The sequence below is a fragment of the Tiliqua scincoides genome, chromosome 7 (assembly GCF_035046505.1).
Source record: "Tiliqua scincoides isolate rTilSci1 chromosome 7, rTilSci1.hap2, whole genome shotgun sequence".
NCBI lineage: Eukaryota > Metazoa > Chordata > Lepidosauria > Squamata > Scincidae > Tiliqua > Tiliqua scincoides.
Window position 1 is genome coordinate 10,116,401 of NC_089827.1, and position 24,357 is coordinate 10,140,757.

Consider the following 24,357-nt stretch of genomic DNA (forward strand, 5'->3'; position numbering starts at 1 on the left):
TGCAATTCTCAGAGGAACTGAAGATTGGGCAAATTTAACCCATGCTTGAAGCACGTAGCTGTGGATGGGGTTTTCCTATTTCAGTGTCGAGACAGACTGCTCAGTAAAGCTCTGGAAGCTTCCGAGGTCAGTTCTGTGCATGTACAGAACTCCATTATGTGTGCTTAAGATGCAGACTTATTTAAGACTGTGGTTACAGGTCAGACGTCCCTCCTTCTCATGACTGACTCCAGAGTACTGGAGTACTCTGAGAAAAAGGGTTTTTGTGTTTGTTTGTTTTCCCCCTTAAAGCATTAAACAAAATACACAAAGTTGTTAAGCAGGCATACCCCTAGTACTGATGCCAATAACTTACTTAGAATGTGTTTGTTTTTTTTCAAATAATTAGAAAATAGCAGGAAGTGGCCTCACTAGCATGCCTTTAGCGTGCTTCTAGCTCAATTCGGAAACTAGTGACCCAGATAAAGACACAGTTAAATGACCAATGACACAGAATTCAAAAGTATATGGGGTTTTTACCATAGAGCTAGAGCAGCAGCACCCACCAGCACCCCATAGAAAGATTGCTAGCATGGCAAGCGTTCTAGAACCTGAAAGATGAATGTGACCCAAGTGTACTAGAAGGAGATAAACAGCTCTCTAGCACTGGAAGCTGAAAAACAAATGCAGCCTGAAGGTCTTCTCGTTTCCTGGTCAAATTACTCTCATGTTTTGGCTCTTTTCTTTTTCTCCCATTACACAACTTTTATTTATTTATTTATTTATTTATTTATTTATTTATTTATTTATTTATAGAGGTATTTATATACCGCCTTTCTTTGGTCGTCAGATTTCTCCTCAGACTTTAAGGCGGTTAAATCCAAGGCGGTTTACATAGGCAGGCTGTTCTAAACCCCCGTAGGGATTTTTACAATTGAATAGTTCTAGTCTTTCATAGAACTCCTTCCAGCTGGATTCCTTCCCGGTCTGGTCTCTCTCTGGCCCTTCACCTCCCACGCTCCACTTGAGGGCAACTCCTCTCTGCCACCGAGGGTCAGCTCATCAGTATATCAGCGTGTCGTCAGTTCTCGGGTACTTCCGGTTGTTTCGAACTGGCAACCTCAGATCTTCAGGCGTACAAGGTGGCAGCTCTACCAACTGAGCCAGACCTCCTGCCCTACCATCTTCCACTACCATCTTTCTACATAACATATCTTTCTACATACCATTCTTCTTCCGCTACCATCTTTCCACATAAAAGACCACTCTACCTGAGAGAACACTGACCTTCCTTTCCCAGGTAGAACAGTTTGTTGTTCAATTATTATTTGAGCTAGTGTATGGAGAACAATGTGAAAACCTTTATTGTGTTTTTGCTTCAGAGACATGCATTGTCGAAGATTAAGGTTGAGATGTTGCAAAGCAAAATGCTTGCGATATTGTCACAGTTTTTAGGCAAACCTTTGTTAGCTCCTTTTAATGCATTGCTGTAGTTGTTGCCATCCAAACTATTATATGTGTTTAAAATAGGATGACTTGTGTGTATGTTGGCAACCTTCAGTCTCGAAAGACTATGGTATAGCGCTCTGAATGGTGCATGTTAAATCTAAGTTTTTCTCTGCTTGTTTCTCTGGGAGAAAATTGCCTCAAAACAGTGAAGACTCGTCCAGATTCATTAAAATGATTCTCTCTCCCTTCCCATCTCTTACAGGGTTGGTTTAGCCCAGGCCAAGTCTTCGTGCTAGACGAATATTGTGCTCGTTACGGTGTGAGAGGCTGTCACCGCCATCTCTGCTATCTGAATGAATTGATGGAGCACTCAGAGAATGGCGCTGTCATTGACCCAACCTTGCTCCATTACAGCTTTGCCTTTTGTGCATCTCATGTTCATGGCAACAGGTATTTTAATGCGTAGACATGCAGCAAAAGTCATTTGGTTACATGATAAGGGGAAACGAGCAATGTATTTAGACTTAGCTTCTCCCACTCAAGGTATAGCAAATAAATGAATGAGCATCAAGGGTTCAATTCGTACAAAACATCTACATTAGTTCTGCAGTGTGATAAAACATTTTTTTTTTTATGAAGAGGGCTTCAATGTAAAATACACCGGCCCTATGAAGGTTCTGTATTTGAGGGCCATTTTTTGCTTTATGTGATAGGCTTGTTTGCAGCATATCTTTCAGTGTATGCTGCAAACTGTGAAGGGAAGATGTATATTGGTCAGTGCTTGTGGTCACAGTCCATTTATTGTAGCTGAATAGATATGAGCCACATTACTACTTTTGAGAGGAGTGTAATACTACCTAGGTAAAAGTTGTGTGCCTGCCAAAGAGGTGCTGTACAGAATGCAGCCTGAGAGCCCAATTCTATACTTACCATAGGACGTCTTCCACTGGTGCTGACTAGCATAAAGCAGTTGGCACCTTCATAAAAAGCACTCCGGCAGCATGCTAGTCAGCTGTTGGGGAGACTGGCAGGACGGTTGGAGCATTCCTCCGGAGCCAGTGGATCCCCACCGCCAAAAGTTAAGATGCTCGCCACAAAAAGTAAGATGGTGGGAGAGTTGTGCCGAATCCCATCCCCTTTCCCGGACCCGATCCCACGGCGCCAGCTATTTAGCTGCACAGATCTGAGTAGACCCCCTAGTTGTGAAACTAGAAGTGGGTCATGATCACTGTTAGATATTCTGAGGCTTGGAGACACCTGCAGAGGCATACACAGGTTCCCTGCACCTCCTTGAAGGCCCGCACTGCAGCCGGTAAGTAAAAAAAACAAAAAACACCCTTTGTTCCTGGCAGTGGCAAGATCCTGGTGATCACCTTGCTGTCTTTGCCATCGCCCTGCTGCTTGAGGGAGCAGAGACAGGGCTTCCCTGGCAGGGGCATCGTGAAGCTCCAGTTTGGGAACCTGTACTTCAAGGTTATAAAGTTAATTCACTTGCAAAAGAGACTGACTATGCTGGGAGAAACTTAGTTGGGCGTGGAAAGGGATTTATTTGAAATTTCAAATAATATATTTAGAGTTAGCTTCTCATTTATAGCAGGTCCCATTTTGGTTCCTTGAGAGCATGCAGGTGCTGCCACCTAAGCTCTACTCATTCAGACCCTCTCTTTTTAAAGATCAGTGCTTCGACATTGGAGATTATATATATGGCGACAGTGTGAAAACTGTGCTTTTGCATGAATATGAGCTTGGCCCTCAACTCTTGGGCTCGTACAAAGTGAATGCTGATTCTGAAACCGAGTGTTGGATGCAAACTTACAAATTAGAGGTTTTTGATCCCTTTGTGCATCTCCTTTTAATCAATTGCCATTGGAGAGGCCTTGGTTCCCTTCACTGCATCAGATTGTAACATGGTCTGATAGTATTTCAGGTGTTTAGCAGATGCCTAAGCATTCTGACCCCCGTCGTAGGCTTCTGTTGAGTATTGTCATGTGTTGGCAACCTTCAGTCTCGAAAGACTATGGTATCACGCTCTGAAAGGTGGTTCTGGAACAGCGTCTAGTGTGGCTGAAAAGGCCAATTCGGGAGTGACATAATTCATAATTTGGGAGTATTGTCATAAGAATTTGGTATCATGAGCAGAGCCTTCTGCTTTGAGCGTGTTTGTTGGTGAAGTATTAGAAGATGACCACGTGAAATTCACTGGTAGTTTTGGTTGCTCTTTTAGTTGCTCCGAGAAAATAGAGGCAAAAGTTTGAAACAGGGGTATGAATTAACATGAAGGAGAGATGGCCTGCTGGCACAATGCAAAAGAGCCTAGCTGGTGGTGCCCATAAAGGCTGGCTTTGCCGTGAGAGTCTTGGCTTCAATTGCCTCCTGTTGTTAAAAATGGCAAGAACATCCTAGCAGGGTTGAATTTTTCAGAGAAGTGAGATGAAGCAGATCTGCATCCCTTTCCAATAATACTGTTTTATTCAGTGAATGAAAAAAAAAATGGGCTTTTTTGTCCCTAATTTCAAGGCCCTTGCTGGCTACATTGAATGCATACTTTTCATGCCAGCCTCGGAGCCACCCAACACGTTCATAGAAATTCCGCCTGCCAGCCTGACTCTTGCCTATTCTCCCTCACCTGATTTATTGTCTGGTATTGAACCTGTCGGTACTAATGCTCAGTGCAGTGTGACTGATAATTGCTCAAACTTATTTCAAGAATTCAAAAGGAAGGTAGAAATATTTATTTTATTATTAACTTAAGTGAAGGACAACAGTGCACACGGCGCGTTGAAGTCTCTGAGAGCACATCCTCCTCCGCGGCGGTGAGCACTCTGAATGTATTCCTCCTATTCAAACCAGTGTATTTGTACAGCATTATGAGTGTTTTAGAAATAAAAGAATAGAATGGCATTTGTAAAGAGAGGGTCTGGCTGGTATTAAGATACTGAAATAAGAGAAAAAGAAATAGGAAGAAAGAGAAGGAAAGGTAAGTCAAGGACAGGAACCGAAGCGCTCACTCGGGATTGCACAAATACACACAGATAATAACATTCACTCATTCATCTGCAGCATTACGGAGAGGGAAAAAGAGAATTTTGCAGACAATGCACGATAGGTCAAAGTTCTAGGCTGATATATGTGATTATACATCTTAGTTTTCTAAGTCAGGCAGACGAGGAGAAAGACTACAACATCAAGACAAAGGGTCTTTATGGCCCAGTGATGAAATGGTTTGGCTGTACTAGATGAGCAGTATATTTTATTGTTAAGGGGGCCATCATGAAAAAATAGTGACATACCATAAACAGGGGGTTGACAAGAAGTTTCTAGGCTCCATGGTGCAAATTCTTAGATTTATTTGCAGTTAGAATCGGAATCAGATCAGAGCGTAAGGAAGCGATACCCTGAGCAGGCAAAGCAAGGGACGTGTACATGTCTATGCTTTATGACTGTCTGTGTGATTGTATGTTTGTACAGGAATGGTTGAGCAGGGTGTTAATGGTTTGTGGAGAAACCTGTAATCTATCCAAGAGATCTTGATCCAAGAGGGGGAAGAATAGTGGGGAGGAAGCTACAGTTTATTTTGTTATTGACATTGTTAGAACTTGTAGCTATAACTTGTAATTTGTAAACCTGGTCGTACAGGTGTACCCCCCTAACTGCTGCCTCCTGTTCCAGACCACTACCCCCACAGATACTGGGAATCCGCGGATATATATAAAACAGAACTTAATGATTTTTATTTATATATTTAACATACCGGTGTACCCCAGTATCTGTGGTTTCAGTTATCCATGGTTCTCATTGATACAGGGAGTGCCCTTTAAAAAGTAGGGAAGGTAAAGGGAAAAACCAAAAATAGTTCTGCCTACCTTTGCACAGCAATTTTGAGGGCTGCAGGAAGTCTTCCAAGTCCTGCCAAGGCTTCTCCCTTCACTTAATGTCACACCAGAGTGCACCGCTACCAGGAGCAGACCACCACCTCTTTCTCTTTAAGCAGCCAGAATGTTAAAAAGAACACCAGTAAGGTCAACAGGAAGACCTCACTACTGTTCCTTTCCAGGCTGCAAAGGCAACCTGTTTAAGAAGGTGCTCCTGTAAGTGTTTAAAATAGTTTAATGGATGTATGGGGGGCTTATGGGAAATAAGGGGTTCCCCCTGCAGCCCCTCCGCCTTGCCTATCACAAATTGACTTGATTTTCGCCCCAGTAAGTGTTTAAAATAATGTAATGGGTGTGTGGGGAAGCTGGGGGGGGCGCGTCCACGGTATCTGCAGATCCCCAGTATGCGTGGGGTGGGGTCCAGAACAAATTGCTTTTCAAAGAGCTTTCAGAAGCGCATATCTTACTTCTGCTGCTGTTTCAGATGTGTTAAAGCAAGTAATTCATATTTATTTTTAATACAATTTTTTTCCTTAGTGGTCAGTATTCTACGCATCATCCAATGACATTAGGAAGTAGCATTCCTCATCTCCCTGTCCACTCTCCAGCTTAACTATTCTGCTGTCTTGTAGTTGTTGACTATGTTGACTTTTAACATACATTAAACATTACCTTTACAGCCACGCTTCAAAAAAAGACACCGTGACTACATTGCTGTTGGCTGCAGTGATTATTTTTATACGGTTTTAAATGGAGTATCTTGCAATAACTGAGTGGAGTATTGAAAAGGAGCAGTAGTTCTGTTGCATTTGCATCTGTTGTTTTTAATTCAGAAGATGCCCAGTGGTTTCTTTCTGGGTACAGTTCAAGATGATGGCTTTGAGCTTTAAAGCTCAAGCCCTTTCCAGCTTGGGGTTGAGGTACCTGAGGAGTTGCCTTCTTCCATATGAATTGTCACATGCCCTGAAGTCACCTAAGGTGGGTCTGCCGCAAGTGGCTGAAGCCTGATTAGTGTCAACAAGGGGTAGACCACTCTCCATGGCAGTGCTAGTATTGTAGAGTTGAGTTGAGAACGATGCTCTCCCTGCTAGCTTCTGGCAGGGACTAAAAACGTCCCTCTTTCATCTATCTTTTCCTTCTTAGTTTTGCTGGGTTCGTTGTTTAGTTTAGTTTTACTTTGTTTTTGGCTATTTTATGGGGGTGTTAAATGTGATTTTGTGGTAATCCTGGTGGCTTTGACTTCCGCTTTTTGTTTTAATTTTTTTTAGTGCTGTCCTGATTTTATGAATTTTGTAGACAGCCTTAGGCACCCAGAAGTCAGGGCAAAAGGCAGCATATACTGGTAAATATTTTAAATAATAATAATAATAATAATAATAATAATAATAATAATAATAATAATAATAATAATAATAATAATAATAACTAGGTATTTATATACCACCTTTCTGGTCATCGGATTACTCCTCTGACTTTATTCAAGGCGGCTTACATAGGCAGGCATTTCTAAATCCCTCAAGGGGATTTTTACAATCATAGAGGTTCTCTCTTTCAAGAACCAACAACATTTCAGAATGGATCTTCCTGGTTTGGTCTCACTTCTGGCCTCCAGTTCTCCCACGCAGGCTGACAAGCAGCTCCATCTCTCACATGGAGGGCAGTCAAGATGCTTCTTGCTCACACCAAGAGCAGGTGGAATCACTCAGCTGGGCTTGTCAGCTGCTTCAAGGTCTCACCATTCTCAGCCGTTCAGGGAGCTGCCGGTGTCCTCGAACTGGCAACCTTCTGATGTTATGTTTGGGCTAACGGAGGCTCTACCCTCTAGACCAGACCTCCTGCCCAGGTATATACTCAGATGGCCAAAGTTTCTCTTAGGGTGAGGAGGTAGTGGAGGCAGGAATATACATAGTTGTAGCAGCTGGCACCATATTTAAGAAAGTACCAAGAAAGGAATATCTAGGGCAGCGATTTTTAACCTTTTTCATCTAGTGCCACAATTAGAAGGGGCTAAAATGGTCATCAGTTTTTTTGACAATTGTACACTACACTGCTGGCTGGAGGTTCACATCCCCCATTGGCCCTACTAATATATGACCCTCCCCATAATTCCTGTGGCACACCTGCAAGAACATTTGCAGCACCCCAGTGTTCTGTGGCACTGTGGTTGAAAATTGCTGATCTAGGGCTAGAGTCTAACCTCATTTAAGAAGCCTATTCAAGGCACAATCAAATGGCCAACAACCATTTCTGTGATTGCGCAATGCCACTTTAAATGTTAAGAAGGTTGTGTGGCTTTCTTGAAATCCTGCCGTAGTTTTCTTTGTGGAATTATGTGATGAAGGGTTCAAAGCTGGGATAGGTGGACGGATGGAGTGTGCTATAGCTAAGTGAAAGACCACTTTGCTTTGCATGTTGGAGGTCCCAGGATCAATCTCTGGCATCTCCAGGTAGGACTGGGAAAAACCATCAGAAGTTTTGAAATAAACAGTGAGGGGGGAAATGCCACTTACTGGACATGATGGCGTCATGACACTATGTAGCCAATCAGATCTGACTATTTACTGTCATGATTTATTGCTGCTTAAAGGCAAAGAGAGCCTGTCATACAAAACACACAGGAAATGTCAGCCAGGTGACATTTTATCTGGTGTGCTCCCTGGGGCATTTGGTGGGCCGCTGTGAGATACAGGAAGCTGGACTAGATGGGCCTATGGCCTGATCCAGTGGGGCTGTTCTTATATTCAGGTAGAGATCATACAAATAATTTTTGCTGTCCTTTTGTAACAGCGGCCCCCAAACCAGTAAAAGATGGGGGGGGGCTCTGCTTTCCTCTTGCTTATTTATTCCTTCCACGGAGCCCTTCCTAGGACACATTTGTGATATAGGTGAGGCGGGATTAACACTGCTTTTTACTGTTGTCCTCAGTCCTAGATGTGTTTAATATACTTCAAAAATGCATGCAGTGGACTAATTATATAAATACAGCATAGCCTTGACATTCTAAACAGTAGCAGCAGAGGTTAAGTGAAGGTACAAAATACAGAAAAGGAGCTATTGTTTTCTTCTTCATCATTGCATCTTGTATTTAGTCGTCATGCTGCGACTTCCCATTTTGTACCTCTCTTTTCTTGAAATGATGTTGGTGGGGAATACATGAAGTGCAAAGTGACTTTTTCCCCCTGCTGAGAGGCAGGTTGAATTGACAAAGAGTTCTTTCCCCCTTCCCCGGTTTGGTGTATCACTCCCTCTCTTTGGAAGAAGCTGATGTATTGAACGTTCTTCAAACAGATAATAAAGGTGGAAACCCTCTCCCGAGCATCAAATCAGCCTATTACCACAAATGTCGTCATTTCTTTCTTTCTTGTTTTCAAAATTATCCCTCGTGAAGGGGAAAAAGACATAATCTATAGCTGTTGAACCTATACAATACTTGACTGACTTGAAAAGGAAATGCCAGAGCATGGAGAGAATGTCTTTTCTGGAGATGATCATCTCTGGTATCTTGTGGAGGAACCGAGTTCTGATAGAACATAGTTGTATCAAGCTCACATTTATCTTGCTGTTTAGCAGAAGCTGGAAGCATTTCTTTTTGATGCTATGGTATGTATTATCTGCGGGGTTGGTACCTGTGGATTTCACTCAATGCAGGTGCCAGCCTTACACTTAGGACACAATCCTAACCCACTTTCCAGCACCGACATAAGGGCAGTGCAGGTCCAAGGTAAGGGAACAAAAATTCCCTTACTCTGAGAAGGCTTCCATGAGTACCAGCCAACTACAGGATGCCACACACATCCCATCAGCACAGCTATGCCAACACTAGAAAGTTGGTTAGGATTTGGGCCTTAGAGGGCATCAAGGATCTCCCAGTTCCCACTGGAAGACACTTCCGGTTACGTCCTCCCCACAGCTTTGCTTATCCAAGGAAATTGGTACCTGTGGAGGAGTTGGGAAAGAATCCCCTGCAGCTACTTAAGGTCCACTGTATAACCTACTGATGAAGTCTTTTTTCCTGAAGACGGATGGTGGCTTGGAAGGAAGACAAAAATGCACCTTGTGTGTGTCCAGTCTTCAATTCCAAATGCTTTGGTGGCTGCTCCCTATATTTCTTTTCTCTCTACTCCCTCTCCACAAGTCCCTCATGCACTTGCTATCATTGTTGGTTAGATCGCAACTTCTTTGAATTTTTTTTTAAGTTATGCAACTGCTAGAGGGTGTTTCTTTTTTCTTTTTGCTGATCTCTCCCCTCCCTCTGCCGCCCCCTGAAAACTGGCATATGAGCATCCTCAATCCCTCAGTTGTATTTTCTAGAGAGGCACAGGAGGCTACAGTGGGAAGGAATAATTGGTGAAAAGTGACCCTCCCCCAAGCACCAATTAAACTTCTTCTATTCATAGCTAATATTCAGCTAGAACACTAGCTGGATTTTTATGCTGATGACGAAAAATATGCACAGTCTTCTTGTTGTTCAAGCACCATCTATGTACATGAGAAAACAGGTCCATTCTCTGGGTCTATAATCCAGTTGATCACTTTGTAGCAATGAGTATGGCATCAATGTACACAGTATTCTCCACAAAGCAAGTCTTATGTATTAAACAATATTCTTATTTGATGGGAGGGCGCCCGATTTCCCATGTCTCCAGCATCATACTTAAGCTGAGAGCACAGAACATTTGCATTTTGACGTAACATAATGTGTTGAGAAAATGAATAACATTTTACCTGATGATGGAACTATTCTTCCTAGAGCAGTGATTCCCAAATTTTTTAGCACCAGGACCCACTCTTTAAAATGACAGTCCATCTGGAGCCACCTAACTATACAAGACTAAAAAAAAGTTTACCAGCCACTCAAGCCTCTGTTTTTAACATTTTTACTATGGCGGGGGCTGCCTTCTGATGCATTTGTTGAGCTTCACATTCATCAGATCACGACCATTCTGGTGTCCTTGCGTTCCATTTCACCTGGACTTCAATAAGAACTGAGGTACAGTTGCCTGCTTATGAGTAAACACACACATGCAGCCCAGTTTCACTCTACAGGGCTCAATACATTTTCTTTGTGAGCTATCAGTTTGTCAATAATAATAATAGTTTTAGGAACCACTAAAAATTACGTCACAACCCACTGTTGTGTCTCAACGCACAGTTCAGGCCAGTTCAAGCTGGCCTAGAGCTTTCACACATTTCGCCTGCCTAATTATTCTGGTGCAGATATAATGCAAATTTCTCTAGACTAGATCAGCATACATCCCATTCTGTCATATGTTAGGGCAGGGCTGTCAAACATAAGTCCTGGGGGGTAGACGCGGCCCGTGGAAGCTTTTTATATGGCCTTGAGGCTCTCAGCTGCTGAACAGTGCTAAGGTGTTACTACTGAAAAGGCAGCCCACATGATAATGGGGCTGTCCCATATCTTGAAATACGGTCAAGATTTGCGTAGTTTTTCTTCTGTCATTTGCAGCTAATGAGTTTCTAAGTGAGAAAAAAAGTGTTCATTTTTGGTTATGACCTGTTTAACGACATCACTTCCTGCGTAATGACATCACTTCCGGCCCTCAGCAGCCATGATGAATGCTATTCGGCCCGCTGTACGAAATGAGTTTGACACCCCTGTGTTAGGGTATTTCAGGGGTGTCCAAACTTGCTTAGCATAAGAGCCAAAAACCATAAGCTTCAGCTGTTTGAGAGCCACAAGAGAGATGTTTGAAAACTGCAATATTTAAGAAACTTAAATTCTTAAATATATTTACTCATCACGAACATTAAACTTATGTTTTAATTCAGTTGACTCTCTGTTTATACCCCGTAAATAATTGCAAAGCTTGAAAAATTATTTACCTTTTATATTAATTGGATGTCAAAAGGAGCTCAGTTCAGCATATTACCATGAGCTTCACATTATATGTTAAAGAACACATGTGGCCTGCGAGCCATAGTTTTGCCACCCCAGTATATTTGTTCAGTATACTGAACAATCATCAGTATTCATTTCAGACTCTGGAATTGAAGTAGAGGCAAGTGTAGGCTTTGTGCACAAATGTTCAAGCATGGACAAATTTGTTTATGCTTTGTAGTGCACATAATAATAATAACAACAACAAGGTATTTATATACCACCATTCTGGTCATCGGATTACTCCTCTGACTTTATTCAAGGTGGCTTACATAGGCAGGCATTTCTAAATCCCTCAAGGAGATTTTTACAATCATAGAGGTTCTCTCTTTCAAGAACCAACAACATTTCAGAATGGATCTTCCTGGTTTGGTCTCACTTTTGGCCTCCAGTTCTCCCATGCAGGCTGACAAGCAGCTCCATCTCTCACATGGAGGGCAGTCAAGATGCTTCTTGCTCACACCATGAGCAGGTAGAATCACTCAGCTGGGCTTGTCAGCTGCTTCAAGGTCTCGCCATTCTGGGAGCTGCTGGTGTCCTCGAACTGGCGACCTTCTAATGTTATGTTTGGGCTAACGGAGGATCTACCCTCTAGACCAGACCTCCTGCCTACATACCCACCAGGTTCTTCTCTCCGTTGTATGATCACTCAATAAATTCATTTTTGTGCTTAAAACGCACACACAAAGCTCAATGTTGTTATTGTGCATTAAATTTTGACTTGCTTTAGATTGCTAAGAAACTGTTTGATCCTGCATGTGATTCTAGAACTGCACATATACTATAAGGTTAGCTTCTGGCTGGGGGATCCCCAGAGTTGCCTGAAAAACAACATCATTGGCCCTGATGGCTTAATTGTATCACCTCTGACTCAGAGCAGAACATTAGTGTTCCAGGTCACACATCGATGCCTCTTGGAGTTCCCCCCCCCGCCCCCAACAATCCCTTATACTTCAGACTGTCATTTTCAAACATAATGAAGACTTTTATCCAGAAGGTTTAATCAGATTGTCTGCATAGTGGTTTGAAAACATTAGAGATTACTTTTAAAACCCTAGGATGCAATTATGCACTCTCTACATGGCCACTTCACATTGTATTCTGTGTCAATTCCTCACCTCCCTTTGGTCATTAGAGTCTGCCACAAAAAGCCACAAACTTTGATAGTGATTTGTAATCTCAGTTTAAATATTGGTTTTTGTCTCACTCAAGATCAGTCTTTTTCTGTTTGGAGCCTAAAAGGAATTTTCATACATACTGCAGTAGCCCCTGGGGTTGCATTCAGGCTTGGTTTTGTAAGGTTGAGGCATTTCTAACAGCCCAATCCTATGTTCCCCACCACCACCACTGTTGCAGGTGCATCAAAATGCACTGCAGCATGCTTGCACTGCACAAAATGACTTGCACTGCATCCTGAAGCGTGGGCCGTCCCAGAGGTTTCCTTTGGGTAAGAGAATATTTACCTCCTTATCTGGTCAGGAATAAACCTCCACAGCATGGAGGGGTCTCCTCAGACCCAGGCCACTGAGAAGAGAGTTTGGATTTGACTGCTGCCAAATTCACCCCCTTCCTGGACCTGATCCCATGAGTTTCCCATTTCTTCACTGGAAGTTAGGAGAATCAGACCTGCTATTTTGTCATGTATCCATAGAGAGGTTTTCCTGCCATCCTTTACGTACAAAGCAGTAAAAACAAAACAGCAAGGAGCTTATCTGTCATATCTCGTTGAGGAAATCAATGTTAAAATTTAGAGAAGCAAAGGAAATTTATCTTGCAGCTTTGCCTCGTTTCATAAAGCTGATTTGTGAACTGGATCATATGCACATTCCCCCGGTTTGTGTGTATCTGTGTGTCTGTTTTTCCTTTGGCACTCCATACAGGATACTGCTTGACTAGTGAAAATGGATCAAGATCTTCTAAAGTCATAGGTGTTGTCAGCAGAGTTTTGTATGAAAACAAACTCGAGAAGTGACATGACGGGTGGTGAGGTCTCTTGTATGAATGCAGTGACTCTCCTCTTAGTGTAGTTTGACAGATGGTGACATTCTCCTGATTCACCTTTCTCACCTGCCATTCTCAGCACCCCTGGCTCTTTTCTGTCACGCGCATGACGTGCTCCAGCAAAGTTTAATATGACAGAGGTATTTGCTTTATCACCGCGGAGTTCAATCTCTCCTGACAATCAGATCAGAGAAATTTACCTGAATCTGAGCACGTTTCAACTGTCAGAACTCTGAGATAAAGTGTCAGCGGCTTTCATTGGGAAGGAGGTTATTCTTCCATGTTGCATTTATAAAAAAGAATGGTGATGTACATATTGCCATGTCTAAAGTTAAACATTGCTGCCCTTGAAATTATTTTAAAAAGGAAAGTAAGTTGACTCCCTTACTTGAGAGATTGCAAGCAGAAGTTGTTTGCAAGAACGGGAAAAACACGTGCCTATCGGTGCAGCAGATCATGCCGTGAACAGATACTAGCCTCAGTTTCATACTAAGTTCTTGATAACTGAAGTGTTCAGACAGTATTTCTCCTGCTTTTAGATAATGTCCCTAAGGTCAGGAAAGCTTAATGGACAGCATCGCTCTAAGTAGCTTTTACTAAAGTATGCTGCTGGTAAATCCCTGTTTATAGCTGGCAGAGTGTGAGCTAGGAAGTTTTTGGTTCAAATGTCGCTTTTTGAGGTGGCCCCAGCAAAGCCAGTATTTACGTAGCCTAGACCCTCATCTGCAATAAGTAATATAGTAAAGGATTTTGGGGGGGGGGGCACACATGAGGAACAAGGGTTTCCTGTTACAAAACTTTTGCGAGATGTACAAGTCACTGTCCCCCAAAATAGGTCTTTCTCTGTTCTCAGACTTAAATGTCAGGACTCCTGTTTATGGTGCTGCTTTGTCCTCCTTCTTCATGAGGGCCCTCTATCTATCATCTAGATCAGGGGTGCCCAAACTCCGGCCCGGGGGCCACTTGCGGTCCTCGTGGCCTCTCAATGCGGCCCTCAGGGAGTCCCCAGTCTCCAATGAGCCTCTGGCCCTCCAGAGATTTGTTCAAGCCCGCACTGGCCTAATTCAACTTCTCTCAGCTTGAGGGCGACTGTTTGACCTCTCGTGTGAGCAGTGGGATGAGAGCTCCCTCCACTGCTTGCTCTTTCACATCTGTGATGCAGCAGCGGCAGCAAAGGAAAGGCCAACCTTGCTTTGTGCAAGGCCTTTTATAGGCATTGAGCTATTGCAAGACCTTCATTCATTCATATAAGTTCATCTTTAATATATTCATTTATGTGAACTTATGTAAATTTATTCAAATTTTCAATGTAAATTAATTCTTTTTCCCCCCCAGCCCCCGACACAGTGTCAGAGAGATGATGTGGCCCTCCTGCCAAAAACTTTGGACACCCCTGATCTAGATAAAAATCATCACATTTTTATGCTGCCCTTTCTCCAAGGAGCTCAGGGTAGTGGACATGGTTCCTTCCCCTCTGTTTGTCTTCACAACACCCTCACCTACCTCACAGGGTTGTTGTGAGGACAAAAGGAAGGGAGGAACTATGTATACCACCCTGCAAGGGTGATGCAGAAATGTGAAAAACCATTTTTTTAAAAGTGCCCCCTACTATTAATCAATGGATTGAAGACCTTTTGACCTCATCTGTTTTTGAGCCAATGGGTTACAGAAGACAGCTGCAGATATATTTTTGGATATTTAGGCGTTTTAGGCTACCTCAGAATGCTGGGTGCGAGGGATGCAGATCTCTTCTGTGCTCCCTGGGGCATTTGGTGGGCCACTGTGAGATAGAGGAAGCTGGACTAGATGGGCCGTGATTTGATCCAGCTGGGCTCTTGTTCTTATGTTTAGAAATCTTTCCTTAGCTATATACATATAGCATGTGACATATGCAATGCTATAGATTGCTTAAATATCCTTGTATCTCTCTTCTTTTTTGCTTTTTTTGTAAACAGATGTATCTTAGTTTCTCTGTAATGGTCTTGAAAACTTTTATCTCAATTTTTTGGCAATTGTTTTTGTATTGTGTCCTTAATGTATCTTTTGCTCTCTCACAAAAAAAATATTTTTTTTTAATTCTATCTTATTGTCGTAATTTCTTCAGATGCTGGGATGTCGAATGAAAAGAGATCTTTTGTCGAATGGAAAGAGATTTGGTGGGCTGCCTGTATTTTCAAGGGGCTACTTCAATGAATTTAAAAAAATATTGTGCATAACACTTCCGAAGAATTGTTGTCTGTGATTATACTTCAAAAAAAAAAAAAGGTGTCCTTTTAAAAAAAAATAATAAAATCTATAAATTTCAGACCAGATGGAATTGGAACGGTAACCATTGAAGAGAGAGAGAGATTTGAAGATATTAAAGAAAGACTTTCTGGCCTTCTGGAAAACCAGATAAGCCACTTCAGGTGAGTGTGTTTTCTGGAAGGTTAAAATGAATGGCAGTATGAGAATCAGGAAAACATAGAGTTTAAAGCCTGGTACTTTGTTATTTTGAATGATATGTTGCCAGAAACACTTTTAGACATGTTTATTTGTGTGTGGCATGCCAGTCTCATGGCATTTGTTCAGGCTTACTGGCTAAAGAGGAATCAGGCCCCTTAGGCCTTAAGGAAAAAGTCCAAACTTTGATTTTGCACAGCAATTACCCCACTCTTGCTGCTGGCTCAGGTCAAGTCTCATTCGCCTTTTTGGAAATTTCATGACCACTTGAACTTTGCTTGATCAGCAGGTCAGCTTGTAAGGAAAGCCACATCCTAGGAGCTTCCTGACCTTGGAATAAACAAAGTCATTAGTGACACAAAAGAAGTGCCTTCAACTTCCCTTGCCAACTTCATGAGAAAACTCAATCAAGAGCTGCATGCTAACTGCATCTAAAAAATCAAGACGTCAACTGCCGCACCCTCGGCAGGGTGCATGGACAATGGAGATACCTGTTTCGAGCTGGAGATGAACCAGCAAGTACAATCAAGAAACAAAAGAATGTCTTTGGTGCATTCACCCCATAATAGCCTTTATGCTTCCCTTTCGGAATGTTGGTGATCTGGGTCACTGGCCCTGTCATCATCTAGTCTTTCTGCTATCAGGAAATTGCTCAGTGACCTTGTGTTGCTGTGTCAAGCACCCCTATTCTCATTGCTACCCAAGAACTGCTGTTCCACCCAGCATTGAGGGTTAGGTATCAGACCACCTTCCTCCTTTCCAAACCTTCCTCCCTTCAACCCTTGCCCTTTCCCCAATCACTACTGCAAAACGCCACCCAGCGCCTGCTAAGCTGCCTTGCAATGAACTCTTTCCCCAGTAAAGCATTTTCAATTCTCATTCTCTCCCCCCTTTCTCCTATGCTCGCCCCCCCTTTTCTTCCTCTCCTTTTTTTGGTGAGTAATAAACCAATGATAAAATAATACAATTTCTGAATAAATTAACGAATCTAAAAAGGAAAAAATTTAAAGGGGGGAAGATTTTAAAAATAAAATATTTATAACACAGGCCTACCAATAAACACCTTTTTCTTTAGTTTTCGAGGTTGCTCGAACAAATTTAGGATATTTTGTGGGTGCTGAATTTAAAAAAATGACATCGGTTTTGCCCGATTGACTCTAGTTCTGGGGATATGGTATAGCCACCTGATTTAAGCAACCGATGCCCTGGCTTCCTCAGAAGGAAGCTACTTGAATTGACATCTAAGGTGGCTATGCCATATCCACCCCCCCCAAAAAAAAAAAAAAAAAATTAGAGCCAGTCAGGCAAAACTGATGCCATTTTTGGATTCAGGAGCCCAATATACTCAAGGCCTAACTTTTACAACAACAACATATGTGTTGGTCTGTGTAATCAGCAAGCGTACTAATAAACATGGCCATTTATAAAATTGATATTGATAAAGCGTTTATACATGTACTTCCAAATATCAAAAAACGTATCCATACGCAGTTGTCTTTTATAAGCCATAGATTCCATTTTTAATAGTTAAACGGTCCTCAGTCCATAGAAAAATAGTGGAAGGGCACTTGTCTTTCCAACATCTCAATAGAAGTCCTTTAGCTACAGTAAGTGCACAAAAACTTCATTTCCAGTGTCCTTCCGATAATTGCCATAAAATAGGTGGATATTTCAAGAGACTATACATACTGTAACAATGATGATGGTTTTAATACCTGATTAATACATCAACCTTCATCCAAAAGGGTTGTATCACTATTGAAGATCATGCCTGCAAGAACACGTCCGTTTGCCACAGTGCCAACAGACTCTAACCAGACTCTTCCCTTTCCTGGAAACTAGACAATCCCCACCTTGAAATTAGGAGATCACTGTGTCTTGGCACCCTAGCCCCACAAACTCTGCAGTACTGCAAGCTTACCTCAACAGGTACAAGTAGGTAAACTTGACCTGTAGCAACCCTGACCATCAGCCCATAAACTTTCTTCTGTGTCTTGTGCAACATTAGTATTCTATCTTTTCTCTTTTTGTAGTAAGTAGTAAAAAAGAAAGAAGGATAGTATCACTTGACTGGGTCTGCCTAGCTAAATTTTTTGGTACTCATTTTGAGGTTTCATCACAGGTTACCCAAACTTATTTCTGAATTCATTACCTTGAATCCCTTTCCAGTCATAAAGTGATACTGAAAGATCATATGATAATAAACCCTTGCACAACTTTTGCAAGATTCCTTTTGAAATAGCTGATTAGCAGGGGAAAATACATATTTTATAAGAAAGAAAAAAAAGATCAGGCAAAGGAGATACTAATTGAAGGTTTACTTACTTGGGACTGTGTTTTTTGTTTGTTTTTTTGTTCTCCACAATATAAAGGAACAGGTTAGTTAGCATTAAATTGTAGCACAAAGAGATGTAATGTGTTTTGAAGACTTGTTGATTTTTATATGAAATCAAACTGATACGTATTTACTTATTTCATAATTTATGCCCTACTTTTTGCATTAGAATATATTTTAGAGACCTTACAACATAAGCATCAACAAAACAAAATAAAGTGGGTGGGACCAGAGGCAACTGAATGGCTGTGTTTTTCTGAGCTCTTGAAAGCTCTTGGGAAAGCATGCTATTTCCTCCCAAAAAACCGTGGGTCTGAGGAGATCCAAGGATCTGTGATCAGGAGAGATTCGATCCTACAGATGGTGTATGGATCCAGCCAGGGGCTGTTTTTCTCCAAGGAAACCCAGCCATCAATGTCGGTGTTGGTGAGGATTCATCTTGAAACTAAGCTGAAGGCCCCAGGCAGGGAAAGATGTTAGAAGAACTAAGTGAGTGTTATTCTGCTGTGTGTGTCTGACATTGATTAATTGACTGCCTGATTAAGCCTTTAGAAGAAGGAGGAGGGGCAGATTTTCCCCCTCTGGGAAGATGAAAGAGGGGGAGGCTTTCTCCGTTCACTTGCTTGCTTGTGTGAGAAGAAGCTTTGGAGGAGATTTGCCGAGCTTGTTATGGAAATATGAGAGCATAACTCTTACAAATCTAAAACGGATTACAAATTAATCATTTTGGAATATAAACTCTGCTTTGGAACGCTCTGTTTCGTTTTCCTGTGGAGATCTTGGAGTGCCTGTGGAGAGGGCTGGAGATCTGCATTTCTTTGTTTTGCAAAAGTGGTTTATTGTTTTGAATTCCTCTCACTATCTCTTGGAAGGGAATGTGGTTGATATAGCGACAAACATAAGCAATAGAATCAAAACAACAGAATAAGAAGAATAGAACATCGGGGACATCTAGTGGAGTTAAAAAGACATTGCAAGGACAAGAACAGGACTTGACAAGTGAAGGAGGACGATACGCTGAGGACATCTAGTGGCGTTAAAAATATTGCAAGGCAAAGGTTTATTTGACTTAAAATTTCCTTGTGTTGGTTTTTATGGGTGAACAGTTGATTTTTTGATGATGTATGTGATATATGGGTAACTGATAGTGATATATGTGATAACAGATATTTGAGTCTTACAGGAAAGAAGACATAAGAAGGAAGAAAAAGGATGACAGGAAAAGGAGCGAAAGTTAGGGGCTCTCCCGCCCTGGAGTCAAACTTGGGAAAACTAACACAAGAGGAACCGAAAGGGAAAGAATGGAAGCAGACAATACAAGACAATATAGAAAAGTTAGTGGCGATGGGGCAGCAGCACACAAATCAATTTCTGTAGGTTCAAGCTAGTCTGGATGTTTTAACTACACAACTAAATGATGTCAGTGTGCAACTGAAAGCTGTTAAAGGCCAAGCAGATGAGAATACACAAAAGATTAGAAAATCAGAAGAAAAGACAACAAAAGATCAATTAGAATACTGGAGATAGAACAGAACCAATATGATGGAGAGGCAACTTTAATGGAAATTCAGATGGAGAGTGCAGCTCGAGTGGTGAGAATACAAAATGTACCAGAACAGAAAGGGGAAGATACACTATGTCTGATTGGTGATTTAATATCAGAGTGGATCGACATGCCAACAGATCTGGATTTAGCGAGAAGAGTGAGCACTTTTTATATAAGAAAATATGAACTACCAAGAGAAATCCATGTGAAATTCATCAGAACTTTTTACAGAGATAAAATATTGAAGATCTCACAGGAAAAGGAATGGATGGTGGAGGGTAGCAGAGTGAAAATTCTGAGACATGTCCCATGGAGAGTGAGAAAAGAGAAAAGAATATGAAGAGCTAGCAAAATTCTTAAAGAGGAAAGCAAATACCATATAGATGGCTTCCCCTGGAAGGTATGTTTTTTCAGTTCCAGACACAGAGATATAATATAAATTCAACAATGAAAGCAGAAAATTTTTTGAGTACAGTGATGAAAGATGAGATGAGATGAGAAATGAAGAAACTGAGGAAGAGGAACTGAGAAGAAAAGAACTAGAAAGTGTAGAAATGGAGCTGGAAGAAAAGAAATCAGATGATTCAGAGATAACTGAGGAATCAGAAAAGGAAGAAACTAGAGGGGCAAGGAGGCATTCACAAATAGCAACAAGAAGAAGACAAAAAGAGAAGGTGAATAGTAAAAAGAAACATGATGGTTAAGCGAGGATGGAGTATTTACTCTGTCAACATAAATGGCTTAAATTCACCTCAAAAACGAAAGAAAGTCTTCCTTCAATTGTAAAAGTTAAATATGGATAGGTCATAATATTAAATTAGAACAATGGGAATAGATTTGGAAATATAATATAAAATTTACTAGAGCAACAAATTTTAAAGAAAATGTATATAAAATGTTTTATAGATGGTACATGACACCAGTAAAACTGGTAAAAATGAATCAGAACATATCAAAAAATTGTTGGAAGTGTAAATGTGTAGAAGGGACATTTTATCATATGCGGTGGACATGTAAAAAAATTGCAAGTATACTGGAAAATGATAAGGAATCCAATACAAGAGATCGTTGGATTTACGATATCGCTGAAACCAGAGTTAATTTTGCTTAATATTACCTTAGATATTGTAGATAAAGAAAATGATGTGTATTTAGTTACTATCATATTTACTGCTGCAAGGATTTTATATATTAGATACTAGAAAGATATTGAAATTCCAATGAAAGATGAATTAATAGAGAAAATAATAATGTATGTGGCAGAAATGGATAGGCTTACAGAGATTTTGGATCAATAGCACAAACCAACACAGAGCAATGGAGACCATTTTGTGCTTGGTTGAAAATGAAGTTGTAGATGTATAAGATAGGGCATTTAGATGAATATATTGTATAAATGATATATTGTACAGGATATGATATGATAGATAAATGATATTAAGAAGCTAAACTGGAAGAGGAACAAGATTAGAAGATATGTATTGATTTATTAGATATATTGATATATGATTGCTTGCACCCTCCAACGGTGTGTTTCTGTGTTTGTTTTTGTGTGTGTTGTGTATTGAGTTTGCGTTTGTTTATATTTGTTGTTTTTATTTTGGAAAATAATAAAAAAAATTTAAAAAAACAAAACAAAATAAATAGTTTTAAAGCTAAAAACATCCCAATAAGTATAACCTATTCGTCTTACATCCCCCACGTTATCACTGGCATGATCTTAGAAGGAACATGTTCGCAATGGCCTTTGCCATCTTCAGTTTTTATAAGTTTTACAACTATAGTTGTAATTAGAAAGAGGTAAATGTGTGTGTGTGTGAGAGAGAGAGAGAGAGAGAAACCTGCTTCCAGATTTTAAACAGAGTGACCTTTTTAGCAGCCCTAGTGTTAGCGGTTTTTCATGTTAATGCATTGAATTGCCTTTCAGAGGTATAACTAAAGGTAATAAGAAACACAGGAAGTATTCTCCATATAGATGCAGCTTCTAATAAAGTGTTGTTTTGGCCTTATTTAAGGTACTGCTTTCCTTTTGGGCGTCCTGAAGGAGCTTTGAAAGCTACACTTTCATTACTTGAGAGGGTATGTCTTTGCTTTTATTTTCACGGTTTGATACGTGTGTATCAAATCTTACTGAACAAAAGTGTATTCATTTCTGCTGTGACGCTATGCATCTGTTTAGTGTACAGTCTGTTGGGTAGAACTTCCAGTACTTTGAGTGTATCTCTCTTTGTCAGCAACATCACCAAAGATGTGATGGGTATCATTATGATCTAATTTCTTACAATATAAAGCAGTTTTTTGGAAGGAACAGTGCAATTCATAAAAGTCTTCATGCTTTTTTTTTTTTTTTAAAGCCTTTGCCTATGTTGATATTTACCTGCAATTATCTGCCTGAAAAAAAATCTTGAGATTCAGCTTGTCCCTTTAGTAATGTTTATCTGGAGTATTTCCCAAGAGAGCATTTTAGGACCTGCTCCTTATGGAAATTTTGCAACTACATTCGTTTCCTTCTGGGGATTCTGGGGCTATGTCCCTGATGGGAAAATATAAAAAATATACCTTGCTGGGCCAAGGGACCATCTACTACTTCCATCTTCTTCTGCTCCCCAGCGGAAGGTTACCCAGCCCCAAAGGTAAGAATTTGAGGGGGGGGAGGCAGCAAGGCCCTAAATTGCAATAAGTGTAATGCGTGGCAATGTTCAACCCATTCTGGGGCAAACCATGTGGCATGAGTATTCCGAGGCAAGGAATGACATGTTGAATCTCAACAACCACAAATTTGGACAATGACCTCACGCAAATTGCATTTCTCTCCTCTCTGCGTCTGGGATATGAGGATAATATTGGCCTCTCCTGTGGTCTGTTGTAAGGTTTGTCAAGATCATCATTTGAACACTTTAAATATGCTTTGAACCTGCTTGTGCTTTAGCTTTGGGTTTCATTAAGAAAGAGTACAATCAGTCTGTTGATGTGCAAGTAGAGATGCTAACTCATTACAACTTCAGCAGTTATTTTAACCTAAATCTTCAGAAGGGAATAGGTAATCTATTAACTACTTAATTTCCTTTCAGTCTCCAATTATCAGTGAATCTAAAACAACCATTAGTTTAAGTTGAATTTTTTTTTTTGGTCTGTTTAATTTGGGGGATTGTGTTAATGTATCTAACCAGGCACTATGACTGCCTTTTGCACAGGTGTTAATGAAAGATATTGCTACTCCCATACCAGCAGAAGAAGTGAAGAAAGTGGTTCGAAAATGTCTGGAGAAAGCAGCCTTGATCAATTACACTCGGCTTACAGATTATGCCAAAATAGAAGGTTAGTGCATTGATCAGCTGCCGTAGTGGTCGGGGAAAGCTATTGGTACCTATTAACTGAATACATTTTTTGACCAGCCTTTTCTCTTTCCTGAGCAAAACCTGCACCGCAGCAAGGGGAAATATCTCATTAAAATCTCAGCTGGTGAACTACTGAGCTTTTTCCTATTCATTGCTTTAATATACCTCCTGGGACCATGCTTGAATGGATGATCTAGGCTTTGTGGTGAAGTTGTCCTTTGTCCTTTTATTTTAAGGGCAATTTTGCATGTCCAAAACTGGCCCCAAATCAGCCCCATTCTGGAAGGCACATTCTTGGCCAGTTTTAACATTTGCACTCAGTTACTCACTGTTTTAGCACCAGCCGACTAGTTCTGGCAGTCTAGAGCAATTGATTAACTCACTCTTACTTGAATGCAATGCGGTGGTTGGTACATGTTTATCATTGAATAATCAACAATACATATCACAAAATCTGCCCTAAAGACTCAGTAGTAGACTGACTTGTGTGTCAAACTACTGAAATCCCTTTTCCAGTCAAAAGCATAGCTGTCTTTGGCTGTTTCAAATTTTGTATGTTTTGTATGAGTAATATTTTAGCCATGGGGAGGGGGGATTGCTAACTGATTACAAAGAGCTTACAACTTGAATAGAAGCTATTACAAAAGCATTACAAAAGTAACACAATTTTCAGTGGCTCTTCTTTGATAGTGTTTTGTCATTACTTGTTAGAAATAAAACTCCATTGTAACCTGACATGCCTATATAAAATTTTAGGATTCACAGAAAATAAAAGAAAAGCTTAAATTTGGAGGTGGGGGAAATCAATCAAACCCCAATGTTGCTTCAGTGTTTTTAGTTTCAGTGCAGCTTCCGTGGAAGCCCTTGATGGATTTATCTTTCATCTATATTTTCCCCTAGTTTCCCCAGGTTTGCAATACTAGAAGTCTGGCTAGATCATCACTAGCAAAAAATTTGTGGACTTGCAACTAGGTAGACCAAAACAATTTCCAGAAATGTTAGACACTGTAAGCATAATTTTTTTTTCCTGCAAATGATCACAAAGTCAAATATTTAAATAGGGGCAGGGGGCAGTTTTCTATCATGAGTAAGGGGAATAATAATTAGATGGGATATTAAAATTCAATATTGCTTGCAAGAAAAGTCATTACTTAGACCAGTGATTTTCAACCTTTTTCATCTCGTGGCACACTGACAAGGCACTAAAATGGTCAAGGCACACCACCAGGTTTTTGACAACTGACAAGGCACACCGTGCTGCCAGTGGGGGCTCACATCTCCCATTGCCCCTATTAACAAATGACTTCCCCCAAATTCTTGTGGCACACCTGTGGACCGCTTGCGGCACACCAGTGTGCCATGGCACAGTGGTTGAAAATGGCTGACTTAGACTGTAATAGTGTGTATTCAGGGATATTTTGCTGTAATTTATGTTAATGAGTGAAATTAGAGCTATGAATTATTTAAAAAGTAGGGGAAAGAGATAAGTGGTTATC

At 40.8% G+C, this 24,357-nt stretch overlaps 1 protein-coding gene across 4 annotated transcripts in view; it reads left to right on the forward strand.

Annotated features, from left to right (window-relative positions):
* Positions 1–24,357, forward strand: part of CADPS2 (calcium dependent secretion activator 2) — a 308,405-nt gene that overhangs the window by 175,987 nt on the left and 108,061 nt on the right. For all 4 annotated transcript variants that reach the window (XM_066634562.1, XM_066634564.1, XM_066634565.1 and 1 more), the window contains exons 13-16: positions 1,691–1,878; positions 15,507–15,608; positions 21,539–21,602; positions 22,718–22,841. In XM_066634562.1, the coding sequence (XP_066490659.1) occupies positions 1,691–1,878; positions 15,507–15,608; positions 21,539–21,602; positions 22,718–22,841 (478 nt within the window). The remainder of the gene's footprint in view (positions 1–1,690; positions 1,879–15,506; positions 15,609–21,538; positions 21,603–22,717; positions 22,842–24,357) is intronic.